Source organism: Heterodontus francisci, unplaced genomic scaffold, assembly GCF_036365525.1.
Source record: "Heterodontus francisci isolate sHetFra1 unplaced genomic scaffold, sHetFra1.hap1 HAP1_SCAFFOLD_726, whole genome shotgun sequence".
Lineage (NCBI taxonomy): Eukaryota > Metazoa > Chordata > Chondrichthyes > Heterodontiformes > Heterodontidae > Heterodontus > Heterodontus francisci.
This window is the reverse complement of record NW_027140691.1, coordinates 98923-126873: the sequence shown is the minus strand read 5'-3', so window position 1 is coordinate 126873 and position 27951 is coordinate 98923. Positions and strand designations below refer to the sequence as shown.

The window sequence follows — 27951 nt, the reverse complement described above, 5'->3', positions numbered from 1 at the left end:
ACAGCCCTCAACTCCCCAGTAATTCAAAAATCGGTCTACCTCCTCTTTAAATACTTTGGGATCTAGCCTCCACAACTTTCTGGGGTAGAGAATTCCAGAAACTCACAACCCTCGAGAGAAGAAATTCCTTCACATCTCAGTTTTAAATGAGCGTCCCCTTATTCTGTAACTATATCCCCTAGTTAGGGAGTCCCCGAGTTGGAACATAGGAAAGAGGAGGAAGCCATTCAGCCCCTCAAGCCTGTTCTGCTATTCAACTCGATCATGGCTGATCTTCCACCTCAACGCTATATTCCTGCACTATTCCCATATCCCTCAATCTCTTCAATAACTAGAAATCTACTGATCTCGGTCTTGAATATACTCAACCCTCTCGGGTAAAGAATTCCAAAGATTCACCACTAAGTGATGAAATTCCTCATCTCAGTCCTAAACGGCCTACCTCTTATTCTGAGACTGTGTCCCCTGGTTCTCAACCCCCCCCCACGCAGCTAGGGGAAACATCCTTCCTCTCCAATGTCCATCCTATTGGCTTGTCAAAATTGACCATCATAAAAACAGTACACCCGAGCCTAAACTACTGAGCCAGGCAAAAGCCATCCCACTTCCCACAGCCAGTATCCAGGCAGCTTCTCCAAGTACACCATGGAAAAGGGTTTTAGGTTGTGGAAAGCAGAGATTGCACAAATATCCTTCTCATTTCCACTCTGTCGAGTGTGTTCCAGTGGCTAACACACTTAGTGAAGCTTCCCTCACATCAGAACATCTCATTTCAGCACAACAAACACTGAACAAGTGGAGGACACTGGCTAGCAAAGCAAAGCAAGACACATCGAAGCAGTTTCGAAAACACAAGGCAGTAAGGTTACCTTCTTGTGGTTCTTCAGCTTCTACCACCTCCTCAATCTTTGACAGCTCCTCTTCGATGTCCGGATCTGATGACAAGTCCTCCTCCTCATCCTCCTCCTCCGAGCCTCTGGCATCGTCCTCCTCCTCCATCTCCTCTTCCTCTGCTTCTTTCCCTTCACTTTCATCCACCTTTTCAAGCTTCTCTTGTTCCTCCTTTGCTCCCTCAGCATTTGCTTTGGAGGCTTCGGAGGTGGAGGTGACCGCGGACTGTAGCAGTTTCTTCTTCTTCCGCTTCTCCTCCTCCTCTATTTCACCAATGTCCTGGATCTCAGCATATTTCCTGACCACCTCATCAAGGCGGCCAAGAGAAACGGAGCGGTTGGACCGCAGCCGTTTTTCTAAGGTGATGTCTGCCATGGCTGGGTCCTTGCCTGCAAATGAAAAATACATGCTGTATAGTGACGTTGCTGAGGAGTGACATGGGGCAGTTTACCCATTATACCGACAGTTCCACCCTCTTCTGCCATGAATGAGAACACTGATCACAGCATGCACAGCTATATGGGCAGCACAGTGGTTAGCACCGCAGCCTTATAGCTCCAGCGACCCGGGTTCAATTCTGGGCACTGCCTGTGTGGAGTTTGCAAGTTCTCCCTTTGACTGCGTGGGTTTCCTCCGGGTGCTCCGGTTTCCTCCCACAGCCAAAGACTTGCAGGTTGATAGGTTAATTGGCCATTATAAATTGCCCCTAGTACACGTAGGTGGTAGGGAAATATAGGGACAGGTGGGGATGTGGTAGGAATATGGAATTAGTGTAGGATTAGTATAAATGGGTGGTTGATGGTCGGCACAGACTCAGTGGGCCGAAGGGCCTGTTTCAATGCTGTATCTCTAAACTAAACTAAACTAAACCACTGCTCACCAAGCTCAGAATGCCAGGGAGAGCAAACAAAAAGAGTGAAAGCAATATTTAGAAAGACCACCACCTCATTAAAACTGCACGAGAGGAGACTGCTCCCTGGAAATCTGCTGAAAATGCTGTGGCTGATTACACTGCAGAGATTGCAGATGGGGTGGTGCAATTCTGTGAAAATTAAGTGGTAGGTCAGAAGATTGGACAGAATTTAAAAACTGAAATTAAGCGTACAAGAGAAAGCTAACTACAATTAAAAACAAATAGCAAGAGTTTCTACAAGTATTTAAAAAGGAAAAGAAAAGGGAGTGTGGGTCCTCCAGAGACAGAGGAATTAGTTTTTTTAAATCCATTCATGGGAAGTGGGCGTCACTGGCCAGACCAGCATTTATTGTCCATCCCTAATTGCCCTTTGAGAAGGTGGTGGTGAGCTGCCTTCTTGAACCGCTGCAGTCCATGTGGGGTAGGTACACCCACAGTGCTGTTAGGAAGGGAGTTCCAGGATTTTGACCCAGCAACAGTGAAGGAACGGCGATATAGTTCCAAGTCAGGATGGTGTGTGACTTGGAGGGGAACTTGCAGGTGGTGGTGTTCCCACACTGCTGCTCTTGTCCTTCTAGTTGGTAGAGGTCGCGGGTTTGGAAGGTGCTGTCTAAGGAGCCTTCGTGCATTGCTGCAGTGCATCTTGTAGATGGGACACACTGCTGCCACTGTGCGTCGGTGGTGGAGAGAGTGAATGTTAATGAATGGGGTGCCAATCAGGCGGGCTGCTTTGTCCTGGATGGTGTCGAGCTTCTTGAGTGTTGTTGGAGCTGCACCCATCCAGGCAAGTGGAGCGTATTCCATCACACTCCTGACTTGTGCCTTGTAGATGGTGGACAGGCTTTGGGCAGACAGGTGAGTTTCTCGCCACAGGATTCCTAGCCTCTGACCTTCTCTTGCAGCCACAGTATTTATATGGCTACTCCAGTTCAGTTTCTGGTCAAGGGTAGCCCCTAGGATGTTGATAGTGGGGGATTCAGCGATGGTAATGCCATTGAACATCATGGGGAGATGGTTAGATTCTCTCTTGTTGGAGATGGTCATTGCCTGGCACTTGTGTGGCACAAATGTTACTTGCCACTTATCAGCCCAAGCCTGGATATTGTCCAGGTCTTGCTGCATTTCGACACGGACTGCTTCAGTATCTGAGGAGTCACGAATGGTGAACATTGTGCAATCATCAGCGAACATCCCCACTTCTGACCTTATGATTGAAGGATGGTCATTGATGAAGCAGCTGAAGATGGTTGGGCCTCGGACACTACCCTGAGGTACTCCTGCAGTGATGTCCTGGAGCTCAGATGATTGACCTCCAATAACCACAACCATCTTCCTTTGTGCTAGGTATGACTCCAGCCAGTGGAGGGTTTTCCCCCTGATTCCCATTGACTTCAGTTTTGCTAGGGCTCCTTGATGCCATACTCGGTCGAATGCTGCCTTGATGTCAAGGGCAGTCAACTCTCACCTCACCTCTTGCATTCAGCTCTTTTATCCATGTTTGAACCAAGGCTGTAATGAGGTCAGGAGCTGAGTGGCCCTGGCAGAACCCAAACTGAGCATCACTGAGCAGGTTGTTGCTAAGCAAGTGCCGCTTGATGGCACTGTTGATGACACCCTCCATCACTTTACTTATGATTGAGAGTAGGCTGATGGGGCGGTAGTTGGCCGGGTTGGATTTGTACTGCTTTTTGTGTACAGGACATACCTGGGCAATTTTCCACATTGCAGGGTAGATGCCAGTGTTGTAGCTGTACTGGAACAGCTTGGCTAGGGGCGCTGCAAGTTCTGGAGCAGAAGTCTTCAGTACTATTGCCGACATGTTGTCAGGGCCCATAGACTTTGCAGTATCCAGTGCCTTCAGTCGTTTCTTGATATCACGTGGAGTGAATCGAATTGGCTGAAGTCTAGCATCTGTAATGCTCGGAACGTCAGGAGGGGGCCGAGATGGATCATCAATTTGGCACTTCTGGCTGAAGATTGTTGCAAATGATTCAGCCTTATCTTTCGCACTGATGTGCTGGGCTCCCCCATCATTGAGGATGGGGATATTTGTGGAGCCACCTCCTCCAGTTAGTTGTTTAATTGTCCACCACCATTCACGGCTGGATGTGGCAGGACTGCAGAGCTTAGATCTGATCCGTTGGTTATGGGATCACTTAGCTCTGTCTACTGCATGCTGCTTATGCAGTTTGGCACGCAGATAGTCCTGTGTTGTAGCTTCACCAGGTTGACAATTCATTGAGTTATGTCTGGTGCTGCTCCTGGCATGCCCTCCTGCACTCTTCATTGAACTAGGGTTGGTCTCCAGGCTTGATGGTAATGGTAGAGTGGGGGATATGCCGGGCCATGAGGTTACAGATTGTGGTTGAGTACAATTCTGCTGCTGCTGATGGCCTACAGCGCCTCATGGATACCCAGTTTTGCATTGCTAGATCTGTTCGAAATCTATCCCATTCAGCACGGTGATAGTGCACGGGGATTTGGGCATCGCTGGCAAGGCCAGCATGTGTTGCCCAACCCTAATGGCCCTCGAGAGGGTAACAGTATCTTGCTAGGCCATTTGAGAGGGCATTTTAGAGTCACCTACATTGCTGTGGGTCTGAAATGACATGTAGTCCAGACCAGATAAAGATGGCAGATTTCCTTCCCAAAAGGACATTAGTGAACCAGATGGGTTATGCCAATCGATGGTTGTTTCATAGCACCATTACGGAGACTGGCTTTTAATTCCAAATATTTTAATTTTTAAAAAAATAATTGAGTTTAAATTTCACCAGCTGCCGTGGTGGGATTTGAACCCATGTCCCTGGGGCATTAACCTGGGCCCCTGGATTACTAGTCCAAGGACATTACCACTATGCCACCTCCTCCACTGACTTTTGGTTTTGCGAAAGGGAAATCATATTTGACTAATTTATTAGAGTTCTTCGAGGAAGTAACAAGCAACGTGGATAAAGGGGAACCTGCAGATGTGGTGTACTTAGATTTCCAAAAGACATTCGATAAGGTGCCACAAAGGTTACTATACAAGAAAAAAGCTCATTGTGTGGTGGGCAACATATTAGCATAAGAGAATTGGTGGCTAACAGGAAGCAGAGAGTAGAAATGGGATATTTTCAGGTTGGCAAGCTGAAAACAGTACAGTGCCAAAGGGATCAATGCTGAGGCCTCAACTATTTACAATTTACATCAATGATTTGGATGAAGGGGCCGAATGTATTGTTGCTAAATTTGCTGATGACACAAAGCCAAGGAGAGTAAGTTGTGAAGAGGTTACAAGGAGTTTGCAAAGGGATATAGATTGGTTAAGTGAGTGGGCACAAATTTGACAGATGGAGTATAATATGGGAAAATGTGAACTTCTCCACTTTGGCAGAAAGAATAGAAAAGCAGATTATTTAAATGGAGAGAGATTACAGAACTCTGAGATACAGAGAGGGATCTGGGTATCCTGGTACATTATTTAAATGGAGAGAGATTACAGAACTCAGATACAGAGAGGGATCTGGGTATCCTGGTACATTATTTAAATGGAGAGAGATTACAGAACTCAGATACAGAGAGGGATCTGGGTATCCTGGTACATTATTTAAATGGAGAGAGATTACAGAACTCTGATACAGAGAGGGATCTGGGTATCCTGGTACATTATTTAAATGGAGAGAGATTACAGAACTCAGATACAGAGAGGGATCTGGGTATCCTGGTACATTATTTAAATGGAGAGAGATTACAGAACTCAGATACAGAGAGGGATCTGGGTATCCTGGTACATTATTTAAATGGAGAGAGATTACAGAACTCAGATACAGAGAGGGATCTGGGTACCCTGGTACATTAATCACAAAAAATTAGTATGTAGTACAAGTGATTAGGAAGGCAAATGGAACGTTGGTCTTTATTGCAAGGGGAATGGAGTATAAAAGTAGGCAAGCTTTGCTACCTTTTGTACAAGGAATTGGTGAGACCACATCAGGAGTACTGTGTAGTTTTGGTCTCCTTAAAGGATATAATTGCATTGGAAGCAGTTCAGAGAAGGTTCACTCAACTGATTCCTAGGATGAGAGGATTATCTTGTGAGAAAAGGTTGGACAGGTTGGGTCTGTATTCATTGAAGTTTCGAAGAAGGAGAGGTGATCTTATTGAAACATACAAGATTCTGAGGGGATTTAACAGGGTTGATGCAGAGAGGACGTTTCCCCTTGTGGGAGAGACTAGAACTAGGGGACATAGTTTAAAAATTAGGGGTGTCCCATTTGACAAAGATGAGGAGGAATTTTTTTTCTGAGGGTCATTAATCTGTGGAATTCTCTTTTCCAGAGAGCAGTGAAAGCTGGGTCATTGAATATTTCTAAGGCTGAGTTAGATAGACTCCCTTGTCAATCAATAATCTAAGGGTATAGGGATGGACAGGGAAGTAGAGTTGAGGACACAGTCAGATCAGCCATGATCTAATCAACTGGCAGAGAGCAGGCTCAAGGGGCTGAATGGCCTACTCCTGCTCCCAATTCATATGTTCATATAGAGTCATAGAGAGATACAGCAACAAAACAGGCCCTTCGGCACACCGAGTCCGCGCTGACCATCAACCACCCATTTATATTAATCCCATTTTTCCCTCTCACATCCCCCACCTTCCCTCAATTCTCCTACCATCTACCTACACTCGGGGCAACTTTTTTCAAAGGCAAATTTACCCATCAACCTGCAGGTCTTTGGCATGTGGGATGAAACCGGAGCACCCGGAGGAAACCCACACGGTCACAGGGAGAACTTGCAAACCCTGTACAGGCAGTACCCAGAACCGAACCCGGGTAGGTGGAGCTGTGAGGCTGCGGTGCTAACCACTGCACCGCCCCTAAGACCGAGCTTCAAATCCAGCCAGCAGGCACCATCCAGTTCCAAATGGACATGGAACTCACAACTACACTCAACTCAATTAGTAAAGGAAATAATTCACTGTAGGAAGGGGTTCATCTCATAGCAACCAGCAGCATTACCTTGTCTGAGCTGTGGGCAATCTGGGGCACTCACTTGACATGTAAAAAGTGCAGAAATTCACACGCTTTCACAGTGATAAGCAATTTGGCCGTCTCACCGGTCACTGTACTTGCAGACTGTGGGATGACTGGTGAGGGGAAACACAAATGTTCCACTGGCGCAGCCTGGCTGCTTTTCCAAAGCTGGGACTGAGGAATATCTGCTGGCATAGGGCAAGTAGGGTTAATACGACACTGGGAGTCAAGCCTGGATTTTGGAATTTCCAAAAGGTTCCAAAGCGTTGTATTATTGACGTGCCTGTCTGACCCTCCCATTAACAACCACCCACCTGGCTTATAATCATCAGTGAGGTGACTGCCGAAGTTGTAAACCAGGTCCAGGTGGCGCCTCTCCTGCAGACGATTGCCAACCTCCCGGAACACATCCTGTGCCATACTCTGAATCTGCCTTTGGCTGAGTCCCAACGTGTGCTTGTTGCTGACTTTCTGCATGATATTCCTGACGTCCTGGTAGTCGGGGAAATGATCCGGCTTGTTGATGAACCTCTCGATCTTGCGGTTGATCTCCGGGTAGCGCGTGCCTGCGAAGGAGATGCGCTGCTCGATGACCCGGCCAGTCAGGCTTGAGCAGTTCTTCAGCTCACACAGCTTCTCGAAAATCTTCACCATTTTCTTCTTGAGCCGGTGCTCCTGGATGTAGGAGGAATCCTCGTCATCTAAATCATTAAAGTCCAGCTCTTTCTCCTGAAGCCGCTTGATCTCATCGGCGTAAACCTTTAAGAGGTTCTCCAGGTAATGGATTTGACGGCGTGACCCACTGCCAGAGTGCTTCTTTTCGGCAGTTGCCACGGCAGCAGGTTGAGAGGCTGACGTGGAGGCAACATCCCCTGACTGTGCAGAAGTCCTCTGGGGGCAGTCTTTCTGCTCCTCAGCATCTTGGACAGACTGACCCTCAGGCCCTGCAGCCACTGGCTGCTTTGAATTCTCCCTGTTGGCTAAGGCAAGTTTTGTTTTTTGGGAGTTGGCTTTGAGCGCTGTACAGAGCTCATTGATGTAAACAAAGACTTTGCTTTTCCTGCCCTGAACCCGGGTGAGGCAGCGGCCCAGCACATTACGGAATTCCGTGGAGGCTAAATAGTCCGGAAAAGCCTTGGTGTATTTTCTCTGCAGGAAGTTTATCACCTCAGGGTTTTCTTCCGTTAAGGTCCCACAGAATTCCACAAACTAAAAGGGGGAATGCAGGGGAGCAAAAGGAACAGAAAGTAGAAGCATTAGTCGACGATCACAGTTAATGTTTACAAGTAGGTCTGTCATCAATCACAGTCACTATGACACTAACTGTCCACACAGATTTCTACCAAAGAGAGCTGAACCATATTACTGCTCCACTTTAATCACAGTAACACTTACCTAAACCAAACTGCTACCCTCTAAGTGATGAGGTTCCCAAGCCTACCATCTTTGTGGGACATTCAGCTGTGAAGCAAGGAGCCTCCGTGGGCCACGGGAGCTTCCCACTTATTTATATGCATCTTAAGATGGGAGACTCAAAAGCCCAGAGAAAACTGGCACTTGTGCATAGAGTCTTCCAAATTGTCAGCTGCCCCCAAAGTGCCCCACAGCCAATGAAATGTACGCACAGCAAGGTTCCACAAACAGCAAGTAACCAGTTCATCTCTTTCAGTGGTGTTGGCTGAGGACCGAATGTCAGGACACTCGGAGAACAACCTGATCTTTGTAAAAGATCCCATGGCGCCAAATATGCACCCACAGTTTAAAGTCTCACTTGGGATGGGAACCTTTGCAAGGAGTCGGGGGGGGGGGGGGGGGGGGGGGGGGGGTGGAAATCAAAGACAAGAACAAAAGACAGTTAGGGGAATAAGAAAAGTGATAGGCAGAGAAATCAAGGGCCAGAATCAAACAAGCCACAGTGAAAAATAGTGGGAAGGGGACAAGTAATGTTAAAAAGACAAGCCTCAAGGCTTTGTGCCTATAGACTCTGGAACAGTTTCTACAGATTGGAGAGTAGCGAATGTAACCCCGCTATTTAAAAAGGGAGGTGGAGAGAAAACAAGGAATTATAGACCAGTCAGCCTGACTTCAGTTGTGGGGAAAATTCTAGAGACCAAAGATTTGATAGCAGAGCACTTGGAGAACAGTGGTAGAATTGGACATAGTCAGCATAGATTTAAGAAAGGGAAATCATGCTCAACAAATCTACTAGAATTCTTCAAGGATGTAACTGATGTGGTTTATTTGGACTTTCAGAAGGCTTTCGACAAAGTCCCACATTAGAGATTAGCGTGTAAAATTAAAGCGCATGGGATTAGGGGTAGTGTATTGCGATGGATAGAAGATTGGCCATACTGACGTATGAGGAGAGATTGAGTCGGTTAGGATTATATTCACTGGAGTTCAGAAGAGTCAGGGGGGATCTCATAGAATCCTATAAAATTCTAACAGGACTTGACAGGGTAGATGCAGGAAGGATGTTCCCAATGGTGGGGGAGTCCAGAACCAGGGGTCATAGTCTCAGGAAACGGGGTAAACATTTCAGGACTGAGATGAGGAGAAATTTCTTCACCCAGAGAGTGGTGAGCCTGTGGAATTCGCTACGAGAGACAGCAGTTGAGGCCAAAATATTGTTTGTTTTCAAGAAGGAGTTAGATATAGCTCTTGGGGCAAAAGGGATCAAAGGATATGGGGGGAAAGCGGGAACAGGTTACTGAGTTGGATGATCAGCCATGATCATAATGAATGGCCTACTCCTGCTCCTATTTTCTATGTTTGAATGACAACATATGCTGCAGTATGCCCTCAGGCAAGTGAATGGAGCGGGGTGGGGCAGGACAAAGCAAGTGCATTGGTGACTGAACAATCCAAGAAAGATAGCATGTGATGGGTCAATAAACAACCAATTAGAAAGCACAGAATGTGCCCCCGCCCACATTAAAAAGTCCATATTGCCCGCATACAACACCATGCTCCATGGAATCACCTCAGAGAGTCGGCTCAGTTCTTTGAATGCATAACTCGAAGACACTGAACAACAAGCGAGATATTCAAATGTCTGCAGCCAATTCTTCCACTAGCTCACCAGCAGAACCAGTACTATCACATTGATGTGGCAAGTACAGGTATGCAAACTTGAGCAAGAAGCAGCTGCAATCAGTTGGCATGATTCTCAGTTTGTCTTGGTTTGTGCAGTTACTTAAGTTGAGCAATGCAGCAAGAGCAAAACTGGAGCACAAACCTCCACACCTGAAGGCCAAGATCATCTTGGGTTGACGTTCCAAACCAAACTGCGTGCCTGAATATTGGTGGACACCCGTCAAATTAAGAACTGCACCATCTGTAGAGGTCTCTCGCATCCAAAGACATCTGCCTCCGCTCATCTACATACTGTGCTGGATGTAATCCCTCATTTCAAATTCATAACCTGAGGGGGTGACGATAACATGAGGGAGCGCTCCCCTGCCGCATGGGGTGAGATGTTAGGTCCGACGCCCATCGGTCCTCTCAGGTCTATGTAAAACCATCCACGGCCAGAGAGGAATTCTAACTGGCCAACATTTATCCCTCACCCAGCTTCACCAGAACAGATTACTGGGTCATTTTTTTTTCACCACTTATGTGGGAGCTTGCTGTGCAGTAATTGGCTGCTATATTTCCTACATTACAGTGACTACACTTCAGAAGTAGTTCATTGGTTGTAAAGCACTTTGGGACATCCCAAACCCATGAAAGGCTTTATAGAAATGCAAATCTTCCTTTCATATGGAAAGCTACATGAACCTTGCCACATAAGCAGGGGTTCAGGCGACTCCTGTGGTGCTGACACCTGGCATTGAAAAGGTTGGTACAGATTTACACAGTCTCTTACTGAGCTTGGAAAGCATGCAAGTTGGGGGAGAAAAACACCTTGTTGCAGATCCAGCTTCACCGCTCAGCAGGAATAATGCTCAAGATGTCTTAAACCGGGCGTTATTTCAATCAAAACTCTGCTCCAGTTTGACAGAACCCACACATCAGGCACTAAAAATCAACCTAGGTTTATTTAATATCACTGCTTTTGATGAGAGTAGTTCTGTCCTGTCAGCTCGATTCGCAGTCATTACATCAGAGGGTGGCCATTCAGCCCATCGAGTCCATGCCAGCTCTCCACGGAGCAATCCAGTCAGTCCCTTTTCCCACCCCCCCCCCCACAAATCCCTGCAAGTTTATTTCCCTCAAGTGCCCATCCAAATTCCTTTTAAAATCATTCATCGTTTCTGCTTCCACCACCCTCGTGGGCAGCAAGTTCCAGGTCATTACCACCCACTGCATAAAAAAGTTCCTCACATGCCCCCTGCACCTCTTGGCCAAAACCTTCAATTTGTGTCTCTAGTCCTTGTACCATTTGTTAATGGAAACAGTTCTTCCTTGTCTACCTTAGCTAAGCCTGTCATAATCTTGTACACCTCTATCAAATTTTCCCTCAATCTCCTTTACTCCAGGGAGAACAAACACAGCTTCAACACAGCCTTGTAACTGAACTTCCTCATCACTGGAACCATTCTGGTAAATCTGATATGGTAAAGGTACGCACAATCATATGAATTAGGAGAAGTAGGCTTTGAGGCTCCTCTAGCCTGCTCCATAATTCAAGATGATCATGGTTTATCTGTTTATGTCTCAAATTCCACACTCCCATCTCTATCCCTGATAGCCCCTGAGGGCTATCTACCTCCACTTCAAAAATATTCAATGCCCCCACCTCCACCACCCTGAGGCAGAGAATTCCAAAGTCGCACAATCCTCAGAAAATATTTCTCATCTCTGTCCCAAAAGGGGTGACCCCCTAATTTTAAGACAGTTCCCCCTGGTTCTGGACTCACCCACAAGAGGAAACATCCTCTCCATATTTACCTTGTCAAGACCATTCAGGATCTCATCTACTTCAATCAAGTCTCCCCTCACTCTTCTAAACTCCAGTGTTAGCCAAGCCCAGTCTGTCCAACCTTTCCTCATAAGACAACCCACTCAGTCCAGGTATCAATCTAGTAAACCTCCTCTGAACTGCCTCCAACGCATTCACATCCTTCCTTAAATAAGGAGAGCAAAACTGCACACAGTATCCACACTATGGTCTCACCAATGCCCTGTATAACTGAAACATAACATCCTGACTTTATTTTCAATGCCTCTCGTAATAAAGGATAGCATTCCATTAGCCTCCTTTATTACTTGCTGTACCTGCATACTAACTTTTTGCACTAGAACACCTAGATCCCTCTGCACCTTGGAATTCTGCAGTCGTTCTCCGTTTAAGTCATACTCTGCTTTTTTATTCTTCCTGCCAAAATAAACAACTTCACATTTTCCCACATTATACTCCATCTGACAGATTTATGCCCACTCACTCAACCTATCTATATCGGTCTGCAAGCTCATGTCCTCTTCACAATACTTTCCTACCTATCTTTGTGTCATCTACAAATTTAGCTACCATGCCATCACTGTCCTCATCCGAGTCATTGATATAAATTGTAAAAAGTGGAGGCCCCAGCACAGACCCCTGCGGGACTCCACTACAGTGCTGACTTGGGTTGCAGTAGAGTGCTACAGTGGAAGTTTGGTAAGGAGGGAGTGAGGGGAGCCTAGAGCTTCCAAAAAGCACAGCTGACTGGGAGAAAACTCGGAGGGCAGAGTGCCAGACCAGCAAGTATAAAAAAAACTTACCTCTGGTTAAAAAAAAACTGAATGTGACTTCACAGGAAAGCTGTGACCTGATTGGCTGGTAGGGAAATTTATTTTTTATTGAATTTGAAAATAAAACATTGATAAAAATTGATTAAAACCCTAATTAACTAATCAGTGAGTAACTAAACCAGAGGGAGATTACTGTATTTAGTTAGCATTTAATATTTATAGTAGAAATCGATCACTCGGGACCATATAGTAATAACAATTTAGTAAGGATTTAATAAGTATTTATCTTAAATTAATTTAATAATTAGTGCTAGAAATGTCAGTTAGAGGGGTGAAGTGCTTCACCTGTGAGATGTGGGAGGTCCGTGACGCTTCCAGCGTTCCGGGCGACTACATCTGCAGGAAGAGTACCCAGTTGCAGCTCCTCACAGACCGCATGGATCGGTTGGAGCAGCAACTGGATGCACTTAGGAGCATGCAGGTGGCAGAGAGTGTCATAGACAGGAGTTTTAGAGAAGTGGTTACACCCAAGGTGCAGGCAGATAGATGGGTGACCGCTAGAAGGGGCAGGCAGTCAGTGCAGGAATCCCCTGTGGCTATCCCCCTCTCTAACAAGTATACCATTTTGGATACTGTCGGGGGGGATGGCCTATCAGGGGAAAACAGCAGCAGCCAGAGCAGTGGCACCACGGTTGGTACTGTTGTTCAGCAGGGAGGGACAAAGCGCAGAAGAGCAATAGTTATAGGGGACTCTATAGTCAGGGGCACAGATAGGCGCTTCTGTGGATGTGAAAGAGACTCCAGGATGGTATGTTGCCTCCCTGGTGCCAGGGTCAAGGATGTCTCTGAACGGACAGGGGGTATCCTGAAGGGGGAGGGTGAACAGCCAGAGGTTGTGATACACATCGGTACCAATGACATAGGCAGGAAGAGTGATGGGGTCCTGCAGGGGGAGTTTAGGGAGTTAGGTGGAAAGTTAAAAGACAGAACCTCTAGGGTTGTAATTTCAGGATTACCAACTGTGCCACGTGCCAGTGAGGTGAGAAATAGGAAGATAGTGCAGCTAAACACGTGGCTGAACAGCTGGTGTAGAAGGGAGGGTTTCAGATATCTGGACCATTGGGATCTCTTCAGGGACAGATGAGACCTGTACAAGAAGGACGGGTTGCATCTAAACTGGAAGGGCACTAATATAAAAGCAAAATACTGCGGATGCTGGAAATCTGAAACAAAAACAAGAAATGCTGGATTCACTCAGCAGGTCTGGCAGCATCTGTGGAAAGAGAAGTAGAGTTAACGTTTCGGGTCAGTGACCCTTCTTCGGAACTGACAAATATTAGAAAAGTCACAGATTATAAACAAGTGAGGTGGGGGTTGGGCAAGAGATAACAAAGGAGAAGGTGCAGATTGGACCAGGCCACATAGCTGACCAAAAGGTCACGGAGCAAAGGCAAACAATATGTTAATGGTGTGTTGAAAGACAAAGCATTAGTACAGATTAGGTGTGAATATACTGAATATTGAACATCAGCAAGTGCAAACCTGAAGAAAAACAACCTGAAAAAAACAGTGGGTAAGCAAACTGAACAAACTAAGATGAAATGAAATAAATGCAAAAAAAGATTGTAAAAAATGTAAAAAGGAATGCAAAAAAAAGGAAGAAAAAATAACTAAAAATGAAAGTAAAGTGGGGGGCTGTCATGCTCTGAAATTATTGAACTCAATGTTCAGTCCGGCAGGCTGTAGTGTGCCTAATCGGTAGATGAGATGCTGTTCCTCGAGCTTGCGTTGATGTTCACTGGAACACTGCAGCAATCCCAGGACAGAGATGTGAGCATGAGAGCAGGGGGGAGTGTTGAAATGGCAAGCAACCGGAAGCTCAGGGTCCTGCTTGCGGACTGAGCGGAGATGTTCCGCAAAGCGGTCACCCAGTCTGCGCTTGGTCTCCCCAATGTAGAGGAGACCACACTGTGAGCAGCGAATACAGTATACTACATTGAAAGAAGTACAAGTAAATCGCTGCTTCACCTGAAAGGAGTGTTTGGGGCCTGGGATAGTGAGGAGAGAGGAGGTAAATGGGCAGGTATTACACCTCCTGCGATTGCAAGGGAAGGTGCCCTGGGACGGGGACAAGGTGGTGGGGGTAATGGAGGAGTGGACCAGGGTGTCGCGGAGGGAACGATCCCTTCGGAATGCTGACAGGGGAAGGGAGGGGAAGATGCGACTGGTAGGGGCACTAATATCCTGGCTGCAAAGTTTGCTAGCGTCACTCGGGAGGGTTTAAACTAGTGTGGCAGGGGGGTGGGAATCAGAGCAGTAGGACAGCAAGTGAAATAAATGAAGGGGAAACTAGTAAATAAGGCCAGTAAGATTAAGAGGAAGAGCAGGCAGGGAGATGTTGCTGAGCACAGCGGGACTGGTGGTCTGAAGTGCATTTGTTTCAATGCAAGAAGTATAACAGGTAAAGCAGATGAACTTAGAGCTTGGATTAGTACTTGGAACTATGATGTTGTTGCTGTTACAGAGACTTGGTTGAGGGAAGGACAGATTGGCAGCTAAATGTTCCAGGCTTTAGAAGCTTCAGGCAGGATAGAGGGGGGATGTAAAAGGGGTGGGGGAGTTGCATTACTGGTTAAGGAGAATATCACAGCTGTACTGCGGGAGGACACCTCGGAGAGGTTGTGCAGCAAGGCAATATGGGTGGAGCTCAGGAATAGGAAGGGTGCAGTCACGATGTTGGGGGTTTACTACAGGCCTCCCAACAGCCAGCGGGAGGTAGAGGAGCAGATATGTAGACAGATTTTGGAAAGATACAAAGGTAACAGGGTTGTAGTGGTGGGTGACTTTAACTTCCCCTATATTGACTGGGACTCACTTAGTGCTAGAGGCTTAGATGGGGCAGAATTTGTAAGGAGCATCCAGGAGGGCTTCTTGAAACAGTATGTAGATAATCCCACTAGGGATGGGGCCATTCTGGACCTGGTACTGGGGAATGAGCCCGGCCAGGTGATCGAAGTTTCAGTTGGGGATCATTTCGGGAACAGTGACCATAATTCCATAAGTTTTAAGGTACTTGTGGATAAGGATAAGAGTTAGTCCTTGGGTGAAGGTGCTAAATTGGGGGAAGGCTAATTATAATATTAGGCAGGAACTGAAGAATTTAGATTGGGGGTGGCTGTTTGAGGGTAAATCAACATCTGACATGTGGGAGTCTTTCAAATGTCAGTTGATTAGAATCCAGGACCGGCATGTTCCTGTGAGGAAGAAGGAGAAGTTTGGCAAGTTTCGGGAACCTTGGATAACGTGGGATAGTGAGAGCCTGGTCAAAAAGAAAAAGGAAGCATTCGTATGGGCTGGAAGGCTAGGAACAGACGAATCCCTTGTGGAATATAAAGACAGTAGGAAGGAACTTAAGCAAGGAGTTAGGAGGGCTAAAAGGGGTCATGAAAAGTCATTGGTAAACAGGATTAAGGATAATCCCAAGGCTTTTTATACATATATAAAGAGCAAGAGGGTAACTAGGGAAAGGGTTGGCCTGCTCAAGGACAGAGAAGGGAATCTATGTGTGGAGCCAGAGGAAATGGGCGAGGTACTAAATGAGTACTTTGCATCAGTATTCACCAAAGAGAAGGACTTGGTGGATGATGAGCCTAGGGAAGGGAATGTAGATAGTCTCAGTCATCTCATTATCAAAAAGGAAGTGGTGTTGGGTGTCTTGCAGAGCATTAAGGTAGATAAGTCCCCAGGGCCTGATGGGATCTACCCCAGAATACTAAGGGAGGCAAAGGAAGAAATTGCTGGGGCCTTGACAGAAATCTTTGCATCCTCATTGGCTACTGGTGAGGTCCCAGAGGACTGGAGAATAGCCAATGTTGTTGCTTTGTTTAAGAAGGGTAGCAAGGATAATCCAGGAAATTACAGCCTGGTGAGTCTTACGTCAGTGGTAGGGAAAGTATTAGAGAGGATTCTTCGGGACAGGATTTACTCCCATTTGGAAACAAACAAACATTAGCGAGAGGCAGCATGGTTTTGTGAAGGGGAGGTCGTGTCTCACTAATTTGATTGAGTTTTTTGAGGAAGTGACAAAGATGATTGATGAAGGAAGGGCAGTGGATGTTATCTATATGGACTTCAGTAAAGCCTTTGACAAGGTCCCTCATGGCAGACTGGTACAAAAGGTGAAGTCACATGGGATCAGAGGTGAGCTGGCAAGATGGATACAGAACTGGCTCAGTCACAGAAGACAGAGGGTAGCAGTGGAAGGGTGCTTTTCTGAATGGAGGGATGTGACTAGTGGTGTTCCGCAGGGATCAGTGCTGGGACCTTTGCTCTTTGTAGTATATATAAATGATTTGGAGGAAAATGTCGCTGGTCTAAATAAGAAGTTTGCGGACGACACAAAGGTTGGTGGAGTTGCGGATAGTGATGAGGATTGTCAGAGGATACAGCAGGATATAGATCGGCTGGAGACTAGGGCTGAGAAATGGCAGATGGAGTTTAGTTTAGAGATACAGCACTGAAACAGGTCCTTCGGCCCACCGAGTCTGTGCCGACCATCAAACACCCATTTACACTAATCCTACACTAATGCCATATTCCTACCACATCCCCACCTGTCCCTATATTTGCCTACCACCTACCTATACTAGGGGCAATTTATAATGGCCAATTTACCTATCAACCTGCAAGTCTTTTGGCTGTGGGAGGAAACCGGAGCACCCGGAGGAAACCCACGCAGACACAGGGAGAACTTGCAAACTCCACACAGGCAGTACCCAGAATTGAACCCGGGTCGCTGGAGCTGTGAGGCTGCGGTGCTAACCACTGCGCCACTGTGCCGCCCAAATCCGGACAAATGTGAGGGAATGCATTTTGGAAGATCTAATGCAGGTGGGAAGTATACAGTAAATGGCAGAACCCTTAGGAGTATTGACAGGCAGAGAGATCTGGGCGTACAGGTCCACAGGTCACTGAAAGTGGCAACGCAGGTGGATAAGGTAGTCAAGAAGGCATACGGCATGCTTGCCTTCATTGGTTGGGGCATAGAGTATAAAAATTGGCAAGTCATGCTGCAGCTGTACAGAACCTTAGTTAGGCCACACTTAGAATATTGCATGCAATTCTGGTCGCCACACTACCAGAAGGACGTGGAGGCTTTGGAGAGGGTACAGAGGAGGTTTACCAGGATGTTGCCTGGTCTGAAGGGCATTAGCTATGAGGAGAGGTTGGATAAACTCGGATTGTTTTCACTGGAACGACGGAGGTGGAGGGCGACATGATAGAGGTTTCCAAAGTTATGAGCTGCATGGACAGAGTGGATAGTCAGAAGTTTTTTTCCCAGGGTGGAAGAGTCAGTTACTAGGGGACATCGGTTTAAGGTGAGAGGGGCAAAGTTTAGAGCGAATGTGCGAGGCAAGTTGTTTACAGAGGGTGGGGAGTGCCTGGAACTTGCTGCCGGGGTAGATGGTGGAAGCAGGTACGATAATGACGTTTAAGAGGCATCTTGACAAATACATGAATAGGATGGGAATAGAGGGATACGGTCCCCGGAAGTGCAGAAGGTGTTAGTTTAGGCAGGCACCAAGATCGGCGCAGGCTTGGAGGGCCGAATGGCCTGTTCCTGTGCTGTACTGTTTTTTGTCACATCCCGCCAATCAGAAAAGGATCCATTTATGCATACTGCCAATCTTCTATCCATGCTAATATGTTACCCCCTACACCGAGCTCCTACTTTGTGCAATAACCTTTTATGCGACACCTTGTCAAATGCCTTCTGGAAATCCAAGTACAGTACGTCAACGGACTCCTCTTTATCCACAGCACATGTTACTGCTTCAAAGAACTCCAATAAATTGGTGAAACATGATTTCCCTTTCATAAAGCCATGCTGACCATTTCCGATTACCTTGAATTTTTATAACGCCCAGCCATAGCCTCCTTGATGATGGATTCTAACATCTTCCCCATGACAGACGTCAAGCTAACTGGCCTATAGTTACCTGTTTTCTGCCTCCCACCCTTCTTGAATAGAGGGGTTATCTTTGAAACTTTCCAGTCTGATGGAAATTTTCCAGAATCTGGCAAATTTTGAAAAATTACCAACACATCTACTACCTCATTAGCCAGCTCTTTTAAGGCCCTAGGATGAAGCCCATCAGAACCCGGGGACTTGTCAGCCCGTAGCTCCATCAGTTTGGTCAGTCCAACATCCCTGGTGATTGTAATTTCACCAAGTTCCTCTCTTCCTTCCAACTCCAGATATACAGCTATTACTGAAATGTTTTTTGTATCCTCTACGGTGAAGACAGAAGATATTTGTTCATTGCATCCACCATTTCCTTATTATCTATTAGCTCCCCATTCTCTCTCTCTCTCGAGGACAAACACTCACATTACTTGCTCTTCTTTTTAAATACCTGTAGAAAGTTCAGCATAACTTCCCTGCTTTTCTACTCAGTACCTTTATTTACAAAACCCAAGCTTCATATGCTTTACTAGCCACTCTCAATATAGTCTTCCACCTTCAAAGGGTTATGCACATGAACCTCCAAGTCCTTCTGGTCCTTGCACACTCTTTAGAATGGTGCCATTTAATCTAATACCTCTCCATACCCCCTCTGCCAAAATGTAACACTTCACATTTCTCGATTAAATTCCATCTTTGCCACATGTCTGCCCATTCTGGACATGTATTGCTTCAGTAGCTGAGGAGTCGCAAATGGTACTGAACATCTTCACTTCTAACCTTATGATGTGGGGTGGGGCGGGGGGGAGGGTGTGGAGAAAACGTATGAAGGTCATTGAAGTAGCTGAAGATGGTTGGGCCGAGGACACTACCTTGAGGAACTCCTGCAGTGACTTCCTCGGACTGAGATGATTGACCTCCAATAACCATAACCATCTTCCTTTGTGCTAGGTATGGCTCCAACCAGCGGAGAGTTTGCACCTGATTTCCATTGACTGCAGTTTTGCTCGGGCTCCTTGATGCCATACTTGGTCAAATGCTGCCTGGGTGTCAAGCGCAGTCAATCTCACCTCACCTCTGAAATTCAGCTCGTGTCCATGTTTGGACCAAGGCTGTAATGAGGTCAGGAGCTGAGTGGCCCTGACAGAACCCAAACGGAGCGTCACTGAGCAGGTTATTGCTGAGCAAGTGCTGCTTGATTTCACTGTCAATGACACCTTCCATCACTTTACTGATGATCGGGAGTAGACTGATGGGGCGGTAGTTGACCGGGTTGGACTTGTCCTGCTTTTTGTGTACAGGACATACCTGGGCAATTTTCTACATTGCCGGGTAGATGTCAGTGTTGTAGCTGTCCTGGAACAGCTTGGCTAGGGGCGCAGCAAGTTCTGGAGCACAGGTCTTCAGTACTATTGCCGGAATATTGTCAGGGTCCACAGCTTTTGCAGTATCCAGTGCCTTCAGTCGTTCCTTGATATCACACGGAGTGAATCGAATTGGCTGAAGACTTCATCGGTGATGCTGGGGAGCTCAAGAAGAGGCTGAGATAGATCATCTACTGTCTAACTTCAGTTCTTTTGAAACATCGTATTTACTCCTGAAATTATCTTGACATTGGTCCAGGCTGTGTACAGATCTGTTACCATATTAAACCAAAATTAGACACCAAAAGCAATTCACTTTTGGGATGTCCCGTTAAAGAGCGAAACAAGCTTGCATCTAAATAGTCTTTCTTTTCTCTTACAGATTTCTAACTGGTCACATGCAGTCAGAGACAGAGGTCAGTATATGAAACAACAATCACAATTTAAGAAACAGTAGGCCATGTGGCCCCTTGAGCCTGCTCCACCATTCAGTAAGATTATTGCTCATCTTGGACCTCAACTCCACTTTCCTTCCTGCTTGCCATATCCCTCAATTCCAAAAATCTTCCTCTGCCTTAAATATCTGCCATGACTGTGCTTCCACAGCCATCTGGGGTACAGATTCACAAACTATGGATTGAAGCAGTTTCTCCTCATTTTAGTCCTAAACGGTCAGCCCCGTATGTTGAGACTGCTCCCTGCCCCAGTTCTGAATTCCTCAGCCCGGCAAGGGGGTGTGAAGAGACAGTCTCTCTGCCTCTACCCTGTCAAGCTCTCTCAGAATCTTATCTTTCAAGCAGATCACCTCTCATTCTTCTAAAGTCCAGAAGCCTTAAGCTAGCAGAAGTTTGGCAGTCAGGCCAGTGAGCAGATGCTCTTGTCTAAAGAGTGTTTGGAGAGAAAGCAAGTTGTTATTTTACATAAGGCGTGCGTTGTGCATTCATCTATCAGATGTAAACAAAAACACTTATTGGTTCATAGCCTGTGTATCGATTTTGTAGAAAGTATTATCTGGAGAAAAGAATTCATATTGCAGGCCAGGAGAGAATTCAGCAGCTAGAGTAGAATTACAGGCCCCAGGTACTGCAACCTTGTATTGCCTGGATTTTAGAAGGTTGAGGGGCAATTTGATCAATGTTCCAAGATATTCAGGACAATAGATAGTTTCTCTATATCTACAGATTTCTACTGGTTTGGGAGTCTAAGACGAGGGGGCAGAGTCTAGAAATAGGAGTAGGTATTCAGCCCTTTGAACCGGCTCCATCATTCAATGAGATTAGGAAACACTTTTACACACAAAGGATGGTAGAAGTTTGGAATTTTCTCTTCCACAAACAGCAATTGATGCCAGAAGAATTCTTAATTTTAAAACTGAAACTGGATAGATTTGGTAGTCAAAGGTTCTCCAGGAAAATGGGAAAAGGCTAGCATATGGAGTTATGTAATCTATTGAGGTTATAGCAGGGCACTTAGAAAATCTCAAATCAGGCAGAGTCAACATGGTTTTATGAAAGGGAAATCATGTTTGACTAATTTATAGGAGTTCTTTGATGAAGTAATAAATAACGTTAAGGGGAACCAGTGGATGTGGGCATTTGACAAGGTGCCACATCAAAGGTTACGACACAAAAGAAGAGCTCATGGTGTAGGGGGTGACATATCAGCACAGACAAAGGACTTATGGGCTAACAGGAAACAGAGTCGGGATAAATGGATATTTTTCAGGTTGGCAAGCTGTAAATAGTGGAGTGCCACAGGGATCAGTGCTGGGGCCTCAACTATTTACAATTTAAATCAATGACTCGGATGAAGGGACCTCATGGTTGCGAAATTTGCTGATGACACAAAGATAGGTAGGAAAGTAAGTTGTGACGAGGACATAAGGGGTCTATAAAGGGATATAGATAGGTTAAGTGAGTGGGCACAAATTTGGCAAATGGAATATAACGTGGGAAAATGTCAAGTTATCCACTTTGGCAGGAAGAACAGAAAAACAGCATACAATTTAAATGGAGAGATATTGCAGAACTCGGAGGTAAAGAGGGGTCTGGGTGTCCTAGTACATAAATCACAAAATGTTGCGATGTAGATACAGCAAGAGATTAAGTAGGCAAATGGAATGTTGGTGTTTATTGCAAGGGGAATGGAAAATAAAAATAGGGATGTTTTGCTACAGTTGTACAGGGTATTGGTGAGACCACAACTGGAGTACTGTGTACAGTTTTGGTCTCCTTATTTAAGAAAGGTTACAAATGCGTCAGAGGCAGTACAGAGAAGGTTCACTCAACTGATATCTGGGATGGGAAGGTTAGGGTGGCACAGTGGCGCAGTGGTTAGCACTGCAGCCTCACAGCTCCAGCAACCCAGGTTCAATTCCGGGTACTGCCTGTGTGGAGTTTGCAAGTTCTCCCTGTGTCTGCGTGGGTTTTCTCCGGGTGCTCCGGTTTCCTCCCACAAGCCAAAAAGACTTGCAGGTTGATAGGTGGATTAGCCATTGTAAATTGTCACTAGTGTGGGTGGGTGGTGGGGAAATATAGGGACAGGTGGGGATGTTTGGTGGGAGTGTGGGATTGGTGTAGGATTAGTCTCAATGGGTGGTTGACGGTGGGCCGAAGGGCCTGTTTCAGTGCTGTATCTCTAATCTAATCTTATGAAGGTTGGACAGATTGGGTCTGTATTCATTGGAGTTTAGTAGAATGAGAGGTGATCTTATTAAAATATATTAAGATCCTGAGGGGACTTGATGTGGTGGATGCTGAAAGGAGGTTTCCTGTTGTGGGAGATACTGGAACTATGGGACACAGTTTAAAAGTAAGGGGTCACCCATTTAAAACAGAGATGAGGAGAATTTTTTATCTGAGGGTTGAATGTCTTTGGAACTCTCTCTTCTCCAGAGAGTGGTGGAGGCAAGGTCACTGAATATTTTTAAGGCAGAGGTAGATAAATTCTTGACTAACAAGGGAGTCAAAGGGTATCGGCGGGGGGTGGGGCTAAAGGCGGGAAAGTGGAGTTGAGCACAATCAGATCAGCCGTGATCTTATTAAATGACAGAGCAAGTATGAAGGGAATGAATGGTCTACTCCTGCTCCAAATTTGTATGTTAGGTCGCAGATCCGCCATGATCTTACTGAATGGCGGAACAGGCTGGAGGGGCTGAATGGCCTCCTCCTGCGTTTCATCTGACCTTCTCCAGCTGCACAATCCTCAGAGATCTGCGCTCCTCTAACTCCAACCTTTTAAGATCCCTGATTTCAATCACTCCACCATTGGTGGCCATGTTTCAGCTCAAGGCCCCAAGCTCTGGAATTCCCTTCCTAAACTTCTTGATTTCTCTTTTCTCCTCTAAGACGCTCCTTAAAACTGACTTGGACCATCTACTCCAATATGTCCTTTCGATTCTATGTAAAATCTTTGCGTAATCTCCTGTGATCGCCTTGGGGTTATTATGTTTAAGGTGCTGTACGAATACAAGTTATTATTAACAGCAATCGCTCCAGCCTATTGCTGTTGCCCTTAGGTTCACCATCAAAAGGACCAAAATGAGCTTAAAAACTGACCCAAGAATCAGGAAGTGCAAAGACCCAAAGAACAAAACGCTCCAAGCAAACAATCTGTACGTCACAAAACAAATATAGGCCTCTCCTCACAGTATTTGCATGGGTTTTTAATCTTGAGTGATACAGTGGAAGTAGCACTCAGCAGAAATAATTTGTTTGAGGTTACTGGGTTTCTTGACTGAGCTGCTCAGTCAAGAAACCCAGAATACGCTGAAATCAGTCTGCCCACTCCTACGGAACTAGCAGAATCAACCTCAAAGGATCTGCATCTGAACTATATGACACAAAGCTTAAAAAATGTCTGTGCATCCAGGACGAGGGGTTTAACAAACAGTGCCTTGGGCTTTGGACAGCATCCTGCAAACACATGTGCGGAAGAGTAGTTTAAGCCCCATGTAGTACAATGTTGGACCCAAGTCCAAAACGCCAAGCGACCTGTCTATTCCTCAGAACCTCTACCTACAGTCAACAGCATAACTGAAAGATGGACCACAAACTTCAAGACAAAACAGCCTCAGAAAGGTCTTCACTGTACGGTCTTTGCTCATTTCCATTGAAGCAACGTACATACATACCGGAATGAAACTTGGTGTTTCAGTTCACTTTTGTTCCTTTACAAATCAACTTTGTTTCCAAAAACGTTCACTCACAGCAACATCACAAGGTACCAGAACAGATGGTGCACAAGTAAAGCACAGTGATTGCAATCCAGTCCTTCAAAAATAATGTTCTAACTTTCATAGAGTAATACAGCACAGAAACTGGCCCTTCAGCCCATCGTGTCTGTGCCGGCCATCAAGCACCTAACTATTCTAATCCCATTTTCCAGCACTTGGCCTGTAGCCTTGTATGCTACAGCGTTTCAAGTGCTCATCTAAATGCTTCTTAAATGTTGTAACGGTCCTTGCCTCTACCACCTCTTCAGGCAGTGTGTTCCAGATTCCAACCACCCTCTGGGTGAAATTTTTTTCCCCTCAAATCCCCTCTAAACCTCCTGCCCCTTACCTTAAATCTATGCCCTCTGGTTATTGACCCCTCCACTAAGGGAAAAAGTCTCTTCCTACCTAATCTATCAATGCCCCTCATAATTTTGTATACCTCAATCACGTCCCCCCTCAGCCTTCTCTGCTCTAAGGAAAACAACCCGAGCCTTTTTAGTGCAATGAATTTGTACAATAGACAAGAATTTCTTCTAAGAAACATTTTTAACCTGTAAATGGTGAAGTTATTTATAAAGATACACAGACACACAATTTGCAATGTGAAACTGTAGAACAGGATCACAGATAATTATTGACAGACAGGAGTACTGAGACTTGCAGGACACTTCGAAGCATTTGAAAAAAGAATTTTAAATACACCTAGAAACGAGCCATATGAGAGCGAGAAAGCAAGAGAAAGAGAAAATGCGGCACCTTACACATCCCCAGAGCCAGTAAAATTTATTTAAATTAAAAGCATACCACGGTAGGAAACAATCTGTGCACAGCAAGATCCCAAAGAACAGATAAACAGCCAGACCTGTTTTGAGTGACCCAGTTGAAAGTTAACGTTGCCTCGGAAACTGGGAACATCAACGCATCTTTGGTGGGCAGAATGGGCCACAGTCCAATGCCTCACCAGAAAGACAGTGCCTCTGACCATGCAGCACTCGCTCAGCCCAGTACTGAAGTGTCCAGCCTAGATTGTGCGCACGAGTCTCTGGAACAGGACTCAAACCCACAAATTCCTGGCTCAGAGGCGAGGTTACTATCATTGAGCCAATAGACTAAGCATTACAGCCTCCACTGAATTCTATACAAATATGAAACAGGGGAGAAAAGGCACTTAATTAACTTCACAAAAAAATGTGGCATCCTACTGGTTTTGAATGCAACATCAAGGGAACATATTTGCACTTTGGGTACCTGATAAAAGCTGAGCATCCAGATAAGATGCAGGGTAAGACACCGCCAATCTGTCCCAATCAACAAGCCTTAGCCCCAGGAGCTTTTGTGTCGCATATCCATCAGTCAGCCAGGCTGGTTACCTTTGAGGAGCCCCACAGTGGACAATCTTGTGCTGTGGATCTGTACCCACTAGAGAGAAGAGATTCAGCGCATCAGTCTGGGCTGGACTGAAAGCCAGCAAGTCAGAGCTGAAAGGATGTTAATCCACTTTCTCAGGGATTTTGTTTATTTAAAAAAAACACTCATTCCCATACATTGGACAATTCCCACTCTGGCCCCAAGTTCTACACACACTCAGGTAAATATCCATCATGTAGCATTCCAACAATTTGACGTCATTTAATCTGCTCCAAATCACTGCTCCCATTAGTTTGGCAGTCAAGGAGTGCGGCCACAGCCTTCTGCCCTAGGAGGCTACAACAGCATCACATCGTCTTGGTGGCCTGTGGTGTGCTGGTGTCTTGCAGGGATGTTCAAAATGGAAGGTGTAAAATACATTTGTCAGCATGTCAAAAATAAAATCACACACAGCACTGCCAGGAACGATACAGGTTGCTCACTAGACTGGCTACACAAATGATTAAAAGCCACTACAGTAATGCATGACTTGTAGACCTCTGCGAGGCGGCCAACACCCCCAGCATATACACCCTACTGAGTCAGCGGCGCTTGAGATGGCTTGGCCATGTGAGCCGCATGGAAGATGGCAGGATCCCCAAAGACACAAAGCGAGCTCGTCACTGGTATCAGACCCACCGGCCGTCCATGTCTCCGCTTTAAAGACGTCTGCAAACGCGACATGAAGTCCTGTGACATTGATCACAGGTCGTGGGAGTCAGTTGCCAGCGATCACCAGAGCTGGCGGGCAGCCATAAAGGCGGGGCTAAAGTGTGGCGAGTCGAAGAGACTTAGCAGTTGGCAGAAAAAAAGACAGAAGCTCAAGGAGAGAGCCAACTGTGTAACAAACCCGACATCCAATTTTATCTGCAGCACCTGTGGGAGAGTCTGTCACTCTAGAATTGGCCTTTATAGCCACTCCAGGCGCTGCTCCACAAACCACTGACCACCTCCAGGCGCTTACCCATTGTCTCGAGACAAGGAGGCCAAAGAAGACGACGACCTCTGCGACAAAACTACACATAGGAAGTTGCAAAATTGGTCATTTTTCATTTATTAGATCAGACTACATGCAACTAAGTATTTCTTAAATCCCTCCTCAGCCAACCCCAGTGAAACAATTACTTCACCATTGTTAACTGGGTTGTTCCGAATAAAAGGAGAATGCAGTCACGGTAAACCGGATCCTGGAACAGCCTGTTCAAATAGTTTCCACACCACCACCCCCAGCCACAACAGTGAAGAGAGACAACAATCTCATTGCAGATTTGCAGCTTACTTAGACGTTAAATTAGGGGGGGGGGGACACAGAGGTATCGGGGGGGGGGGAAGAGCGAGAGGTAGGGGGGCTGGGATTGAGGAGAGGAGAGGTTAGGGGGAGGGGGCAGAGAGGCAGGTAGGGGGGGGGGCAGAGAGAGGGTCAGGGGGGGGGGGGGAGAGACGAGGTTCAGGGGGGCGGGGAGGAGAGAGGTAGGGAGGGGGGGAGAGAGAAGGTAGGGGGGGGGGGAGAGAGAGAGGTAGGGGGGGGGGGGAGAGAGAGGTAGGGGGGGGGGGAGAGAGAGGTAGGGGGGGGGAGAGAGAGGGTAGGGGGGGGGGGAGAGAGAGGTAGGAGGGGGGGGTGGAGAGAGAGGAGGGTGTGTGAGCATTAGGCAGAAGTAGGGGGGGGGGGGAGAGAGAGGGTAGGGGGTGGGGAGAGAGAGGTAGGGGGGGGGGGAGAGAGAGGTAGGGGGGGGGGAGAGAGAGGTAGGGGGGGGGGGGAGGATACGTGGTATTGATTGGGGAGAGTAAATGGTAGGGGGGGGGAGAGAGAGGTAGGGGTGTTGTGGCACCTTGCTGTGCACAGAGAGAGAGGTAGGGGGGGGGGGAGAGAGAGAGGTACACTCAGCTCTCATAGGCAGGTAGGGGGGGGGGAGAGAGAGGTAGGGGGGGGGGAGAGAGAGAGGGAGGGGGGGGGGAGAGAGAGGTGAGGGGGGGGGGGGAGAGAGGTAGGGGGGTTGGGGGGGGGGGGGGAGAGGAGGTGGGGGGGGGGGGGAGAGAGGAGGGGGGGGGGGGAGAGAGAGGTGGGGGGGGGGGGAGAGAGACCTCCTTCAGACATAGAGATGAAGAGGGATGTCAGGGGGGGGGAGAGGGGGAGGAGTAGGGAGGTGGGGGATGTCGGGGGGGGGGAGGATGTAAGGGAGGGGGGGGGGATGTAAGGAGGGGGGGGGATGTAAGGGGAGGGGGGGGGATGTAAAGGGAGGGGGGGGGGGGGATGTAAGGGAGGGGGGAGGCCGGGGGAGGGAGAGGGAGGGGGGGGGGGATAAGAGGGGGGGAGAGAGGGGGGGTGTAAGGGAGGGGGGGGATGGAGGAGGGGGAAGAAGGAGGGGGGGGGATGAGGGAGGGGGGGGGGAGAAGGAGGGGGGGGGAGGGAGGAGAGGTAGGGGGGGGGGGGAGAGAGGTAGGGGAGGGGGGGGGGGATGTAGGGAGGGGGGGGAGGTAAGGGAGGGGGGGGTGAAGAGGAGGGG

General features: G+C 47.0%; 1 protein-coding gene across 4 annotated transcripts in view; it reads right to left on the bottom strand.

The window, feature by feature from the left end:
* The window catches only part of daxx (death-domain associated protein), a 48335-nt gene extending 23009 nt beyond the window's left edge, over positions 1-25326 (bottom strand). For all 4 annotated transcript variants that reach the window (XM_068025915.1, XM_068025918.1, XM_068025916.1 and 1 more), the window contains exons 1-3: positions 25289-25326; positions 7134-8028; positions 870-1280 (exon numbers count right to left, since the gene is read on the bottom strand). In XM_068025915.1, coding sequence (XP_067882016.1) covers positions 870-1280; positions 7134-8028; positions 25289-25306 — 1324 coding nt within the window. In that variant the 5' untranslated portion in view covers positions 25307-25326. The remainder of the gene's footprint in view (positions 1-869; positions 1281-7133; positions 8029-25288) is intronic.
* Positions 25327-27951: the final 2625 nt, after the last annotated feature.